Raw genomic sequence first — 13851 nt, 5'->3', positions numbered from 1 at the left:
TACGTGGCTGACTGGGCGGCGACCTCAGGCGGCGGCGCGGTCGCCAAGCAGTGACGTTCGGAAGCCGCGTGAGGTGGGGGCGTCAGGATGGCGGGCAGCGGCCGCCGGCCCGAGCACCGCGGGCCTCCCGAGCTGGTGAGCGGGGCGATGGAGGGGAACCAGGCTTCTCTGGGGCGGCCCCTCCTTGAGGTCCTGGGGCTCACCACCCCCGCTGCTCTCTCGTTACAGTTCTACGATGAGGCTGAGGCGCGGAAGTATACACAGAAGTACGGCGGGACCAGCGCTGCGGAACTGCAGGGCCGAGCGCGGCCTGTAGTGGGACGGGGAGGGGTCTCGTCATGGGGCGGGCATTGGGGGGACCCACCGGGGATGGGGGCGGTCTGTCCTGGATCCTAGTGGGAGTAGCGGGGGCCCTGCCGCGAGGCCTGGGCGGTGCGGCCCCGACATGTGGCAGCGGCGGGGAGTGGAGTGGAGAGGGTTAGATGCTGCCGTGAGGCGGTGTGGGTTCAAATCTAGCACTGTGGGGGTGTCCGCCCATCGCCCACGCTCTGCCTGTGCCTCAGCTCCCGGGTGGTGGAGATCCAGTCGCAGATGTCGGAGCGCGCTGTGGAGTTGCTGGGGCTGCCCGAGGACCGTCCGTGCCTCCTCCTGGACGTGGGGTGAGCGGGGCTTTGCCCGGTTCCATGGCACATGGAGCATCTGGGGCTGGAGGGATGCACAGGGCGAGGGGGCAGCCAGGTCCCACAGCGCCAGTGTCTCTTGTGGGCTGAAGAAGAGGGACAGGCTGCTGTAACGTTGGTTGTGTCTGGCCAGCAGCAGCCTCAGACCAGCCCCATGATCCCAGCACTTTCCCCCTTCCTCCTTCTAGCTGCGGCTCAGGGCTGAGCGGGGATTACATCTCTGAGGAGGGTCACTACTGGATTGGCATGGACATCAGCCCTGCCATGCTGGGTGAGCACAACCTCCCCTGAGACCCCCACATCGCCTCAGAGACCCCAAAGGTGGGAGTTGGTTGCCTGAGATGTGTTCTGTTCTGTGCAGATGTGGCTGTGGAGAGGGAGGTGGAAGGAGACCTTCTCCTTGCAGATGTGGGTCATGGCATTCCCTTCAGGCCTGGCACATTTGATGGGTGTATCAGGTGAGTCTGTGCATTTAACTGAGCTTTCCTGATTCCCCACAGAACTGCACAGTACACATGGTGCACATCTGGTAAATCACAGGTGAGAAGGAACTGGCCGTGTCAGCCACTCTCTTTGCTCTGTGCAACTTGGCTCCATCACTTCAAGCCAAACCTCCAGAATTGTGGATGGTAGGAACAGCTTGTGACAGCTGTTTCCCAAGGGATGTTTGTCCTTTTGTGCTGGTGAGCTAGGAATTTTGTTGAAGAAAATATAATGAAATTGGGAGTATTGTCAGGATGGCTGAGACCTGCACCAAGGAGGAGACCAGAGTATGTGTCATTGCTTAGAAAGGTCAGTCCCTGGATCAAGGATTTGATGGTTGGTTTTGGGATGAAGGGGACAGAAGGACTTTCCTGCTTAGAGAACACATGGGAAGATGCAGGGACTGTCCATTGCTGAGCCAAAAGCTGTGTTTTAGATTGCTCATTGGGAATACCTGCTTGGCCAGGCAAGGGACACAGCTGAGCTCTTGAATTCTTGCCAGGAACTGTAGTGATTGGACTAGGAATGGGTTCAAGCTGAAAGGGGGAAAATTTAGGTGAGATACACAGAAGAAATTCTTCCCTGGGAGGGTGGTGAGACCCTGGCACAGGTTGCCCAGCGCAGCTGCGGCTGCCTCATTCCTGGAAGTGTCCAAGGCTAGGCTGGACAGGGCTTGGAGCAAACTGGTCTAGTGGGAGGTGTTCCTGCCCATGGCAGGGGGTGGAACAAGCTGAGCTTTAAGGTCCCTTCCAACCCAAACCATTCTGTCATTCTATGATTTGAGCACTTCGACTAAAGGGAATGCCTGGTGATGCTTTTGTCCTTTAACTTATGCACCTCGTTGAGTTTTGGCATAGTGCATCTCCAGAGGAGTTTGTGTAACTGTAAAACAGAAGGCAAAGCTACACAGAGGAAATGAAATAATTTCTCTGAGGCCCAGCACATGCTTAGTACTGGAATTCAGCTCAAAGGGAGGTGGCAAGTTCTGTGAAGGAACCAATGACTCAAGTGTCCTGGGGGTCTTATTTTCCTTCTCAGTATTTCCGCAGTGCAGTGGCTCTGTAATGCTGACAAGAAATCACACAGCCCCCCAAAACGCCTCTACAGATTCTTCTCCACTCTTTACACTGCCCTGGTAAGTGCCACCCTCTACCAGCCAGGCCTCTGCTGCTCTTATGTCTTTGCTGGTGCTTTTTAGCAAGATACTTCAAGTTTTAAGTTTAAGTAAATGCTGCTCTGAAGCAGAACTGGCAGGAGCACCCACTTGCCTACCTTCTTGCCTGGTGCTGCTTTTCATCAAGGTTGGACTTGATGGGTCTTGGTGGTCTTTTCCAAACTTAACAGTTCCATGATTCTGTGATCCCTGGTGTTCCCCCTGTGCCTCGCTGGCTCTGTGGGCTGAGCAGCTCTCCTGGGAGCCTTGTCCTGGAGGTTTTGGGGAGGAGGGAGCTCGTCTGGGGCTGGGATGGGGTGACCAGAGAGGTTACCTGCACTGAGACAAGGTGTCACCAGGTTTATTCCCTGCAGGCCCGAGGATCCCGAGCTGTGCTGCAGTTGTACCCCGAGAACGCAGAGCAGGTACAGCCCATCAATCAGTCAGGAAGGGGTACAGAAAGAGAAATCATATGCTGTTTGGGGCTCTGAATGCATCGTGTTCTTCCACATCAAGTCTCTGTCCTGATTGCCAGTTGTAAAGCTCTTCAAAAGCCAAATGAAATAACCTGTAAGGAGGATACTCGGTGCAATTTCTGTTGTTTCATAGATTGTCTTGGGCTGAGCCTTAAAATTAAAGTGGCAGGACACAGTGTGAATTGGGGTTTGAAGACTGGCTGTAGTCATCAGCACTGTACTGTAACTCAGGGCTGGAAAATCCAGCCCAGTATCCCTCTCCTAGAGAATCTGCTGTGCCAGCCCAGGCTAGACTGAGGAGCAGGGAATTGGTGTCTGGATGGTACTGCAGAATCAGGAAATAGGTGCAGAGCTTAGCAGGAGGAGGACCAGTCCACCTTGGGAATGCGCAGTCAGCTGTGGTCCTCCCAGAGGTCTCTTGGGCTTTCCTGGGGGATGAGTGCTAATTAACTTTTGCACCTGCTGCTTTTCCCAGCTAGAGCTCATCACAGCCCAAGCCATGAGAGCTGGATTTACAGGGGGAATGGTGGTTGATTACCCCAACAGCGCCAAAGCCAAGAAGTGAGTGCTGGATCTCTGTGTGTGTTTGGGGTGAGGCCTGGGTTTAGCAGTGATTTTTTTTTTTTTTTCCCCTGAGCTGTTCTCTCTCCCATTATACAGTCCTGGAGAGAGGTTACAGCTTAGATCTGACTCTGCTATAGACCATCTCAGTCTTGCCTGGGGACTGAGACTCACATGCTGAGTCCCAGGTTCATGCTCCTTATTCTTGTTCTTTCAGGTTCTTCCTCTGTCTCTTTGTTGGGACATCAGGCACGTTACCAAAGGTGAGAACCTCCATGAGGCAGCAGAGCTGCTGTCCTGGCTGCTGGGTGATATGGAAGAGCTGTGAGCATTGTGAGGGCCAAACAGCTCTGTGAGTGCAGATGTGACTTTATTTACACATTTTCTGCCAGTCACCAAGCCCTGCTCTCATAGAATCACAGACTGGTTTGGGTTGGAAGGGACCTTAAAGCTCAGCTTGTTCCACCCCCCACCATGGGCAGGGACACCTTCCACTACACCAGGTTGCTCTAAGCCCTGTCTAGCCTGGCCTTGAAAACTTCGAGGAATGCGGCAGCTGCAGCTTCTCTGGGCAACCTGTGCCAGGGCCTCACCACCCTTCCAGGGAAGAATTTCTTCCAGTATCCAATCTAACCCTGCCCTTTTTAAAGCCATTCCTCTGGCATCTACTTTTTTTGCCATGATTTCTGGAAGACCAGTTTGTTCCTGCTCTGGTCCTTCCCCTTGCAGATCCCTGCATTCCTCTTAGTTTTGATGGGCTGACTAATAGCTGTGCCTGGTCCAGAGGAGAAGACAACTTCCCAATTTTGCTTTCCAGGGCCTTGGTACCGAGTGTGCCAATGAAGAGCCGCACCAGGCAAAGTTCACCAATGAGAGGTATCACATGGGGGTGAGGCTGCAGGTTCTCCCCAGCAAGGAGGGGGGGCTTTGAGGGCTGGGTTTTACTGGGGACCACAGTGCTGCTGTGGGAGAAGCAATGGGAGGGGAAGGACAGGGAGGACTCTTAGCAGCCCAGAGGAGAACTGCTTTATCTTCCCAAGGGCCTGGACACAGGGAACAAGACTATCCCAGGGCTCTTCCATGGGGTTGTAGGTGCTTACCCTAGGGCTGCACCTGAGCAGTCAATCAGGTGTGCTTTCTGTCCAGCACTGGGCTCTCCAGCTGGGGCCAGCAGTGTGGGAGAGGGAATGTCTTCAGGGCTCATGATAGAGGCATGGAAGCAGGCTGCTGTGCCTGAGTCCTGGCCTTCCCTTTTTCCTCCTGTCCAGGTCTTTGCTCAGCTCTGCTTAGCTGTGGCCTGGGGGGTTTCTACTGCTGGCCAGGTCTCTTCCCATGGCAGTGGTGCAGGCAGGAGCCCCCTCTTGCAGCCAGTGGGAGAGACAGAGAACAAAAACCAGAGGAAAGTTGTCGTGGCTGCTAGGAGCTTGTGGCTGCCATGTTTTCCTGCCTCTTACATTGCTGTTCTCTGCTTAGTCTAAGGGGTATCTGGTCTTGGAGGGCAGTAGCAGAGCTGGGAACTTTTTAGGAAGCCTGACTTTGTCTGCCTTGTTTGAAGTAGAGCAGACAAGGGGAAGGTGGTTGAGCATGAGCCTATAATCCCCTGAATTCCCAGAGTGCAGCATGCTGCTGGTGTGACACGGGGTATGGCATGGGGGTGTGCTGGACTGCTGCAGTTCATAGGTCAGGATCCCTCAGCTCCAAGCCAGGGCTGGAATCAACCTCCTCCAGTGTGTCTGGAGTTTGGCTACATGTCCCAGTGCTAGCTGAGCCTCTTGTCTAGGGGTGGTGGGAGGGAAACTTGCTACTTTTGTGACCCAGTTCTGGGTGACAATCCTCCAGGGCAGAGATGTGTCCCCACACCTAAGTTCCTCTCCAGCTGCTGTCCACTTTCCCCATAGGACACGATTCAGAAATGTCAAGGGCAAGTCTGTAAAGAAAAGCCGGGACTGGATCCTGGAGAAGAAGGAGCGTAGAAGACGCCAGGGCAAGTGAGTCCTGCCTCAGAGGCTGGTCTGGCCTGCTGTCACCTGCCACAAACCTGCTCCCTTCCCCTCCCAGCATGACCTGCAGGTGGTGCTGAGCTGTTCCCTGCTTTTCCCCCAGGGAGGTGCGAGCAGATACAAAATACACGGGTCGGAAGCGCCGTCCTCACTTCTGAATTGCTCTGGACACTGCTGGCATGGAAGGTGGCATGTGAGTGCCTCCAGCGAGCCCTCCTGTGGATGGCACCCCATGCCTGGGCACTTGCTGGGACTGGTCATTGTGGCTCTTGAAGGTGCAAACTGGCTCAGGTGCTGCCAAACAGCAAAGCTTCCGGTCCTGTTTCCCTGGTGAAGGTGCAGACAGTGCTCTGGCCGCTTGGGTGTCTGCAGTGCCATCCCTTGCCTTACCTTCCCGAGTGCAGTGAGCCAGCTGAGCTCCAGGTAAGCCAGGACATGATACCCAGTTCCTCACTAAAGAGTCAAAGAGTTGGAAGTGTTTGCTCATCTCCTGCGTCCTGCCCTTGGCACTGGGAGTACTGAGAGGGGAATATGGTACCTCATTCCCTGCCAGCTTCCCCTCTGCCTGCAGAGGATCCACACTATCAAAGTGGATCCATGAGGACAAAGTTGCTCCTGGTACAAGTGTTATTCCAATAGCCATTTGCTCCTGTCGGTGCTTGGTGCCAAGCCTACCGTTTGCTTTAGGGCTTCCAGGGTGCTGGGGCTGACTGGATCAGCCCTACCTCCCTTCCCTTGAAGCAAGGAGAGGTGCCACCCAGAGCTTTACAGTTACAAATGTTTATTCTACATAAAAATTCCACAAAATGGGAAGCTGTTTTGCACCCAAAGCCTTGGGAGAAGAAAGGGATGGTAGCAGGGAGGGAAAGAGGGAAGGAGGAGAGAGGCAACATACAGTGTTATCCAGCCCAGTGAGACAGAGCAAGCCAGGGTCAAGATCCACATAGAAAACAAGGACACTTAGCTCACAGTACAGCAACAGTAGAACTCCACGGGGGGCTCGGAAAGCCTTCAAGTACATTAATTACAAAAAAACCCAATCCCCAGTTCAAGTGCAAGCTGTGCGTGCCCCACACTGCTCATGGAATACTGCATCAACAGGCTCCCGTCACGGGGAGGGTGGGTGGCACTTGGAACAGAGGTGGTGGAACCCAAAGGACAAGCAGGTGTAGGTTGGGGGCTGGAAAGAAAAGGTGAAACGTCTTCCCAAAGCACAACCACACTTGGTGATTTGGTCTGTACATGCAATGACAGGTAGGTAAAAAGGAACTCAGTGGGGCTTCCCGTAGTGCAGGGGTAATTATTGCACCAAAACACCTTCCCCTCACAGCGAGGACAGTGTGAGCCTGCCTGTGGGACAGCAGTGGTAGCCTGCTCCTCATCTCCCTTGGTTCTTGACCCCAGCACCGCTGCTGCCCACAGGATCCCAGCAAAGTGCCAGTGGTCCTGACTAGCCCCATCCGACCCCTGCTGCTGTGGGGGCTGCTGGCAGTGGTGGTGCCAACAAGGAGCAAGAGCCAAGAATCCCCCTAAGTGCTGTTCCTGGTCTTGTGCCTTGACAGGGATGCCACAGCCCTGATGTCAGGTGAGCTTGTGCCACTAAAGCTGCTGCTTGGAAGAAAAAATAGTCACCTTGTGCTAGCAGTGGGCATGGCTGCAGGGCAGGAGCCCGGGAGGAGGGTTTTCCTGCCTTCCCAGTGTTATTGCTTCCTGGAGGGGCCCTGGGGCTCTTACTGGCCTGGCAGAGTGAGCATGGACAGCAGTGGCAGGGACCTGCTGACAGGAGCATGGTCACTCCCTTTTCCTGCAGCCAGATGTCCCTCTGGAGCAGAAACCTTGCCTGCATGGTCCTGGTGCCCCAAGCCCTTCAGTGCACATAGGCTGCAGTGCTGGAACTCACATCGGTTGGTGTGGGACTGTGAAAGAAGGGGGCTTTGGTTGTTCCCATGGCCGCACCCTGAGGTGCTTGGACTGGGCAGTGCAGGGAACCAGGCTGGACCCTCTTCCCAAGGGCAGCTGCATGCAACAAGGGGCTGTCTGGGGGAAACCTCGGCAGAGAAGGATCTGTGTCAGGGCTGCTGCTGGGCAGGGCTGGCCCTGGGGGAGGCAGCACTCTGTGGCTGCAGCCATTGTCTTTCCCCTGCACCCAGGGGCACCACACACAGCCAAGTGCCCTGAATCACAGCACCATGCCAGCTTGTGGAGCAGCCTTGCCCTGGTGCTGGTGGGAGCTGGGAGGTGATGCTGCCTGAGACTGGAATACTGGCTGCCATCAAGTGTCCCTTTTCTACTACCAGCACCTGGGCTGACAGCCAGCCCCTGTCCCAGTGTGGCAGCGAGCCTGGCCTACCTTGGGACTCCTCTGTGCTGCTTTGGCATGTGCACAGGCCAGCCAGAGCCCTGGGGTCTCCAGAGGAAGGTGGGGGCAGAGCCTTGTCCCCAGCCCAAGGGAAACAGGCAGTGACAGCACTGAACCCCCCTGAGCTGCCAGTGGGCTTGGACCCCACGGCAGCTGCATCCATGTCACAGGCATAGCAGAGGACACAGGGCACCCAGGTTGTCCCACGGCACCCCACTGAGAGCAGGTGCCTCACTGGATGGCTGGGCAGAAGGGCACTGTACCAGCAGCAGCAGGGTGCCAGGACGTGGAAGAGGCAGTCAGGCAGTGGCCTGTTCAGGACCGGGTTGGATACAGGAGGAAGGTTTCTACTCCTTGTTTGCAGGGGGCTGGATGCAGCAAGGGCTGCTTCTGGGACCACAACAGGAGAAAGCCCAACTGCCTCCAGCCCCCAGCCACGAGTATGGAAAAGCAAGTCTGGAGCAGCCCTGCTTGCAGGTGAGTGCTGCCAGGGGCTGTGGACATCAGCAACAGCCCCAAACCGCGGTGGGCAACAGGAGCCAGGACCACCATGTGCCAGGGCTGAGAGCACAGTGATGAGGCTGTGTTGCAGGGTGAGCAGCCAGTGAAATTTGCTGGCCTTAAGACTACCCATGCCATCCTGCCCTGTCAGGCCAGCATCCAGGAGCAGCACTGGCCCACACGTGCCGTATTCCTGTCCCCAGGCAACTGTGATGGCCCCAAGCAGCAGCTCCTTATTCCACACTGCTCCATCAGGCACCCACCACCTGCAGTGGCATGTCCAGCCCTTGACACCCTACTGGGGTGAGGGCTCATGTAGGGAGGGGGCAGCCCTGCCACCGGAAGAATGGCAGGATGGAGCCCCAGAGCCAGACACAGTCACTGGCCAGGCAGGGCTGGGCAGAGCACACCCCTGGGGAAAGGCCCCGAAGAGAAGCAGCCCAAGGGAAGGTGTTTGCAAGCATAGATGCAGCTGACAGACATGAGAGTTCAAGGTGATGGGCAAGCTGGGGAAGTTGACTGGGCATCATACTCCCAAGGACCCCTAACACCCATCATCGGTCCCTCCTCCTTCTCAGCTGTCACTAACAGACTGCCCATCACAGGAGGAGCAGCAGTGCCCAAGGGCATTTCTGTTCCCCACCTGGTCCCAGCCAGCCACCCAGCCTGGAGCAGTGATGAGAGCTTGGGTTCCCCCCCAGGGTCCCCCTTGCGCCCATCACCTGTCCCCCACCTGCGCCCCAGGGCCGGAGCTCCCTCCACACAGACGCACCGCACCGCACACACAGCGTCACAAACAACCATGCATTAGAAACTGAAATGCTGCTGGGAGGCTCCGGGGCTGCGTGGGTTGCTCCGGTGTGGCTGCAGCCCCATGGCACGCGCGGCTCCATCCATCGCACACAAACAGTCCTGTGGGGTGAGTCTAGCCGAAAATGCCGCCGAAGGTGGAGGCGATGACGATGCCCAGGATCACACAGCAGATTATGATCATGATCTTCTTCTGCTCAGGTGTCCCAGCAGCAGTAGGGAGAGAGGGGAGGGAGCATGGTGAGTGTTGGGGAAGGATGGACCCAGGAGCTTGGAACGGCAGTCTGTCCTGTTCCCCTTTGCCCGTGGTGGGCTCTGAGCAGCACCTTGGAAGCCAGAAGGGCTCTGGCAGTCCTGGGCAGGGATGGGCACCCCTGCTCCTGCTTCAGCCCTGGGTTGGCAGAGCTGAGCTGGTGGCCCTCAGGTCCCCAAGCTGATACGGGACCAGATGTTGGAAGCAGGACAGGCACCTGGCACTGTGCTCAGGGTCTGAGCTGGCCCATGATCTTTCCCTACCTTTTTTTGCAAGGGACGTGGCTCTCACAGCTTGCCTGGTCCGGGGGTTCACTTTGTCCCTTTTCCTCCCCCCAAGCAGCACCCCTGCCCTACGGCTCATTGTCAGCTTTCACACAGTCTGTGCTGGGAGCTCTGCCTCAGCTGTGCAACCCTCAGGTTGTGGCCTGGTCCCAGTGGTGTGGGGTAATGTGGTCCCCGGGCACCTGCAAAGTTGTGCCAGGCTGCCTGGAGCAGGCAGAGTGCCAGCCGGGCCCTGCCCCTGGGATGGAGGTGTCAGCAGTGCAGGCAGGGCAGATGGGCCCCAGCCAGAGCCGTGACTCACCCGTCTGGCTTTGCTCTGGTACTTCACGGCTTTTTTGGTGTCGGACACAGCCCGCTCCACATAGTCCACCGAGTGCTCCACGTTGTACTCAATGCGGTCAATCATTTCTCCCTGCAGAAGGAGGAAACAGCCCACGCGCCCGCACGCGTGCACATGTGAGCTCCTTCCTGCTCCGCTGCTCTCTGGCTCCGGGTGGATGCTGCCCTGCCCAGCAGCCCTGCATGGAGAAAAGCACTATCACAGCTGCCTGTGGGCACTGGGTGTTTCCTGGGGTGCCCTGGCGTGCAAACTCTGGACTGCATGCCCCATCTCAGAGGATCTCTGTGAACATCCCAGCAGGGAGACAAGCAAGGGTGAGAGACAAGGGAGTCTCCAGCCTGGTCCTGGCACTGACCTGTCCAATATCTCAGGTGACATCAAAGCCACAACTGGATCTACACCAGCACCACACCACGTGTTGCTGAAACCAAAGGCATGGCAGGGAGCAAGGACAGCACCAGTAGCACCACGTGGGATGCTCACGAAACCATGCACATGCAGGGACCAGGGACCACTGCTCCGATCCACACAAGCACCACACTGAAGGCAGGAGGGTCCAGAGAAAGGCCAGCTGAGATTGCAGGGCCCTGCAGGGACCTCTGCCCCTGCTGCAGGGGAAGGTTGTGAGTGGGGGCTCCTGTGGGTGTGGGGACATGGTTTGGGGTGAGCTCCTCCAGCCTTGTTCACCTCCTTTGGCCCCATCCTGACCAAGTAGGGAAACAACCAAGTCCTGCAGCAGCTGGACAGGGTTGGCAGGAATGGGAGGTTTGAAGCCCTGTGTCCTCCTGCATGGCATGGAGGGAATTGGGGCCACAGAGCCATGGGCTGATAGCTAGCAACTCTGCAATGCCCATTTCTCAACCTAATGCTGGAGAGCACAGGGAGGACAAACCTTGAGGCCCAGGGGTGCTGAGCACTGAGCCCCACCAGCTGCTCCCTGTCCTGCGTAAAGCTGCTGCTGCTTCTCCCCGCCTGTGCCATGCCTGGAGCAGAGCAGAGCTGCCAGCACTGCTGCCTGCCCAGCACCCCTTTGTTCCCAGCAGCTCTGAGCTTCTCACCCACAGGACAAGGGTGCTGGCACCATCCAGCCCTTAGAGTGGGGCAGGGAATCATGAATTCCCGGCATATGTCCCCCATGGCAGACAGGACAGGCCACCAACGCCACTGTGCCCCAGTGACCCTTGCCGTCCTGCCAGCGGCCATCCCAGCGCCACGCGAGCGGCAGCCATGCAGGAGCAGCCATGCAAAGCAGAGCATGCAGCACCACGGGTCTCAGCCAGTGGGCCTTTACCTGCCACCGACGTCTCCTCGGGCCATGGCAGCATGGCGGGCAAGAAGGGGGGTGAGCAAAGACACAAGAGCACGTGCCTAGCTGAAGGGACTGGTGCCGTGGGCTGGCAGCACAGCCAAGGGGGCACCCCGAGCTCACCCACCTGGGCCTGGTGCTCCAGGAAAGATGAAGAAATCTCCCCCTGCATGGCAGCCACCCACTGCCCTCCTTCTGAGCCCCTCACTGAACCTCCCACCCCACACACACAGCACGCCAGCTCTGGGGTGCCAGGCAGGTGGTTCCAGCCCTGGGGAGCCCAGTTCAGCCCCACTAGGAGCCATGCTGGTCCTAGATGTGGTTTTTCCTCTCAGCACCCACCCAGGCAGGGGAGCACTGCTCTCCAGCTTCCCCACCCACCACAGGGAGCCCCATTTCCCTCCAAGCCCTTCAGGTGAGCCCCTGGGCTGCACCATTACCCCACCTGGCTCTCCACCAGCATGGCCATGTCCATGAACATGTCGTGCAGCTCTCGGATGCTGTTCTCCAGTTTGATGATCTCACTGTGCCGTGTCTCAATCTCATTCAGTGCCTGCTTGGTGATGTTTGAATCCATGATGATCTGCAAAGAAAATAAGGCCACTGAGCACCCTGCTCAGCCCCAGCTCTGACACTGGAATTGGGGGCACTAAGAGAGGGATGAGCAAGAGCTACAGAGCCCTTCCAACCACCCCAAGGCAGCTAGTTTGCAGCAGGATGCTGGGATGCAGACTGCTCCAACAGCATCCTCGGGCCAGACCTGAGCCCCTAGGCCCCCCTCCTGCATGGGCTGTGTTCATTACTGGCGTACTGAGGCCACTGTGGCAGCACGTCCACCAGCCCATCCCCTGGGCTGAGGGGGCTGGCTCAGCTGCAGCTTGTGCCAGTGCTTACCCCAGAGGAGAAGATGGCCGGGTTGCCGCTCTCCAGCATGTCCTCCAGCTCCTCACTGGTGGTGGTCCTGCCAGCTGCAACAACACAACAAGAGGTTAGCCAGGAGCCCCCTGTCCCCATCATGGGTCCCACAGCCCCACCACAGGGCTCTGCTGGCTTCATGGTATTTTTCCCATGAGTGGAACAGAGCAAAGCTTTCAGCCCCAAGAGCATACAGGGCAGTTTGAGGGACTGCCCTCCCACAGCCTGGCTCTGACACCTCTCATTTTAAGGGCATCAAGCTGCCAGCTTGGCCCAGCTCACACAGGAACATCCATCTGTCCCTCCTGGACAAACTGACTGCTCGTGCAGGGCAGGGAGCAGTGCTAAGGGACCAGCAGCCACCAGCATCCATGGTGGCTGTGAAAGAGGAGGGATGGGCAACAAGCCACAAGCAGGCATATTCTTGTCAAACCCTGTCCCAGCCAGTTTAACACCTTGAGGACACTGGGCTCAGCTGGACTGCCCAAGTTTAACCCTGCTGCTGTGTGACAGAAGCCAGGCTCTGTCCTTCCCCCTGTGGCAAAACCTCTGGGGACCTCCAGCCCCATGGCTCCTCTGGAAGCAATTCACCCACAGCACGTGGTTCTTTTCCTTCCCTTACCCACTGCATACAGTGGAGACAGATGCTGATCACTCCATGGGTGACACTGATCCCTGCATTAACTGCAGTGTATTCTTTGGGCTAGCAGCCATGTGGGACATGTGGAATTACAGCCAAATAGATGGAGATGCTGGGCAGGGCACTGGGGCTGCCCCGTGGGATGGGGAGGGTGAGCAGGTCACCTGAACAGGGCAAGTGACACCCACTAGTGCAAACGGGGCAGTCAGGCAGGAACAGCTAATGAAGTGACTCCACCAAGCTTGATGAAACCAAAACCTGCAGGGCAGGGCTGGGGTCTGTAGATACTCCCCTGTGACATGCTGCCTGCAGCCAGTGGTACTGAAAGGGACCTCCAGGATGAATGCAGGGCACCTTAGAGTAGGGGAATGGAGCAGAGCGGATCACAGCTCCCAGACCCATGGGCAGAGGTTGGAGTTCTGTGTGAGGCTGGTCTAGACAACTATGACCTGGTAGTGACCCTGAAGCCCTGAGAAGCTGCTGTTTTGAGTCACAAAACCAGCTTGAGCCCTGTCTGTGCCCCGTGAGAGTTCACAGATGCATGTGAGGCCTGAGCTTTGCCATCTGCGTGCTCACGGACCTCAGGATCAATCACCCTCCCCACCTTCCCCAGCTCTGAGAAGAGGCCACAGCCCTTTTCCAGACACTGTTACATGTTTTAGGGTGACAGAGCATCACTCCCACCAAGGATGACCCATGACACCCCCTTGCCACCTTTCTTGCCTGTTGGTTCCTCGCTCTGGGCTGACACTGCCCTGCTCCCAGGAAGGGACAAGGCACCAAGCAGCACAAACTTACAAACCCTCCTGTTGATGTGCCCAGCTCTCATCAGTCACTGGCCCAGTGATAAGGAGGAGTATGCCAGGTGCTGTCCATGGAGAACTACTTGCTCTGCCAAATGCCAGCCCTCAAGGCAGTCCTGAAGGGCAAGCAGTGCGATCAGCTCCAGGAGATGCCATGTCTCTCATGGGCAGAGGTGGGGTGGGATGCAGGATACACGTTCCCATCCTATCCTTCTTGTTGCCTCATTCCCCTGATGCAGAGCACAGGGCTGGTAAAAGCTGCATTGAGGGGAAGGATGAGAGCAAAG

At 57.2% G+C, this 13851-nt stretch overlaps 2 protein-coding genes across 4 annotated transcripts in view; one reads left to right on the top strand and one right to left on the bottom strand.

The window, feature by feature from the left end:
• The first annotated feature begins 24 nt into the window (after positions 1-24).
• BUD23 (BUD23 rRNA methyltransferase and ribosome maturation factor) overlaps positions 25-13851 on the top strand; it is an 18725-nt gene continuing 4898 nt past the window's right edge. The window contains exons 1-13 of one of the 3 annotated variants that reach the window (XM_039562697.1): positions 25-135; positions 229-266; positions 564-659; positions 869-951; positions 1042-1138; positions 2202-2298; positions 2691-2741; positions 3268-3353; positions 3571-3616; positions 4171-4229; positions 5252-5341; positions 5457-5546; positions 5690-5833. In XM_039562697.1, the coding sequence (XP_039418631.1) occupies positions 88-135; positions 229-266; positions 564-659; positions 869-951; positions 1042-1138; positions 2202-2298; positions 2691-2741; positions 3268-3353; positions 3571-3616; positions 4171-4229; positions 5252-5341; positions 5457-5511 (846 nt within the window). In that variant the 5' untranslated portion in view covers positions 25-87 and the 3' untranslated portion in view covers positions 5512-5546; positions 5690-5833. Of the gene's footprint in view, positions 136-228; positions 267-563; positions 660-868; positions 952-1041; positions 1139-2201; positions 2299-2690; positions 2742-3267; positions 3354-3570; positions 3617-4170; positions 4230-5251; positions 5342-5456; positions 5834-13851 lie in introns of those variants that run through there. The other 2 variants (XR_005603377.1, XM_039562696.1) reach the window with 2 other exon arrangements.
• STX1A (syntaxin 1A) overlaps positions 6118-13851 on the bottom strand; it is a 75228-nt gene continuing 67494 nt past the window's right edge. The window contains exons 7-10 of the mRNA XM_039562692.1: positions 12101-12174; positions 11652-11789; positions 9862-9972; positions 6118-9216 (exon numbers count right to left, since the gene is read on the bottom strand). Coding sequence (XP_039418626.1) covers positions 9139-9216; positions 9862-9972; positions 11652-11789; positions 12101-12174 — 401 coding nt within the window. The 3' untranslated portion in view covers positions 6118-9138. The remainder of the gene's footprint in view (positions 9217-9861; positions 9973-11651; positions 11790-12100; positions 12175-13851) is intronic.

Source organism: Corvus cornix, chromosome 19 (genome assembly GCF_000738735.6).
Source record: "Corvus cornix cornix isolate S_Up_H32 chromosome 19, ASM73873v5, whole genome shotgun sequence".
NCBI classification, from domain to species: Eukaryota; Metazoa; Chordata; class Aves; order Passeriformes; family Corvidae; genus Corvus; species Corvus cornix.
Note: the sequence above shows the minus strand (reverse complement) of the source record. Positions and strands in the feature narration are given on the sequence as shown.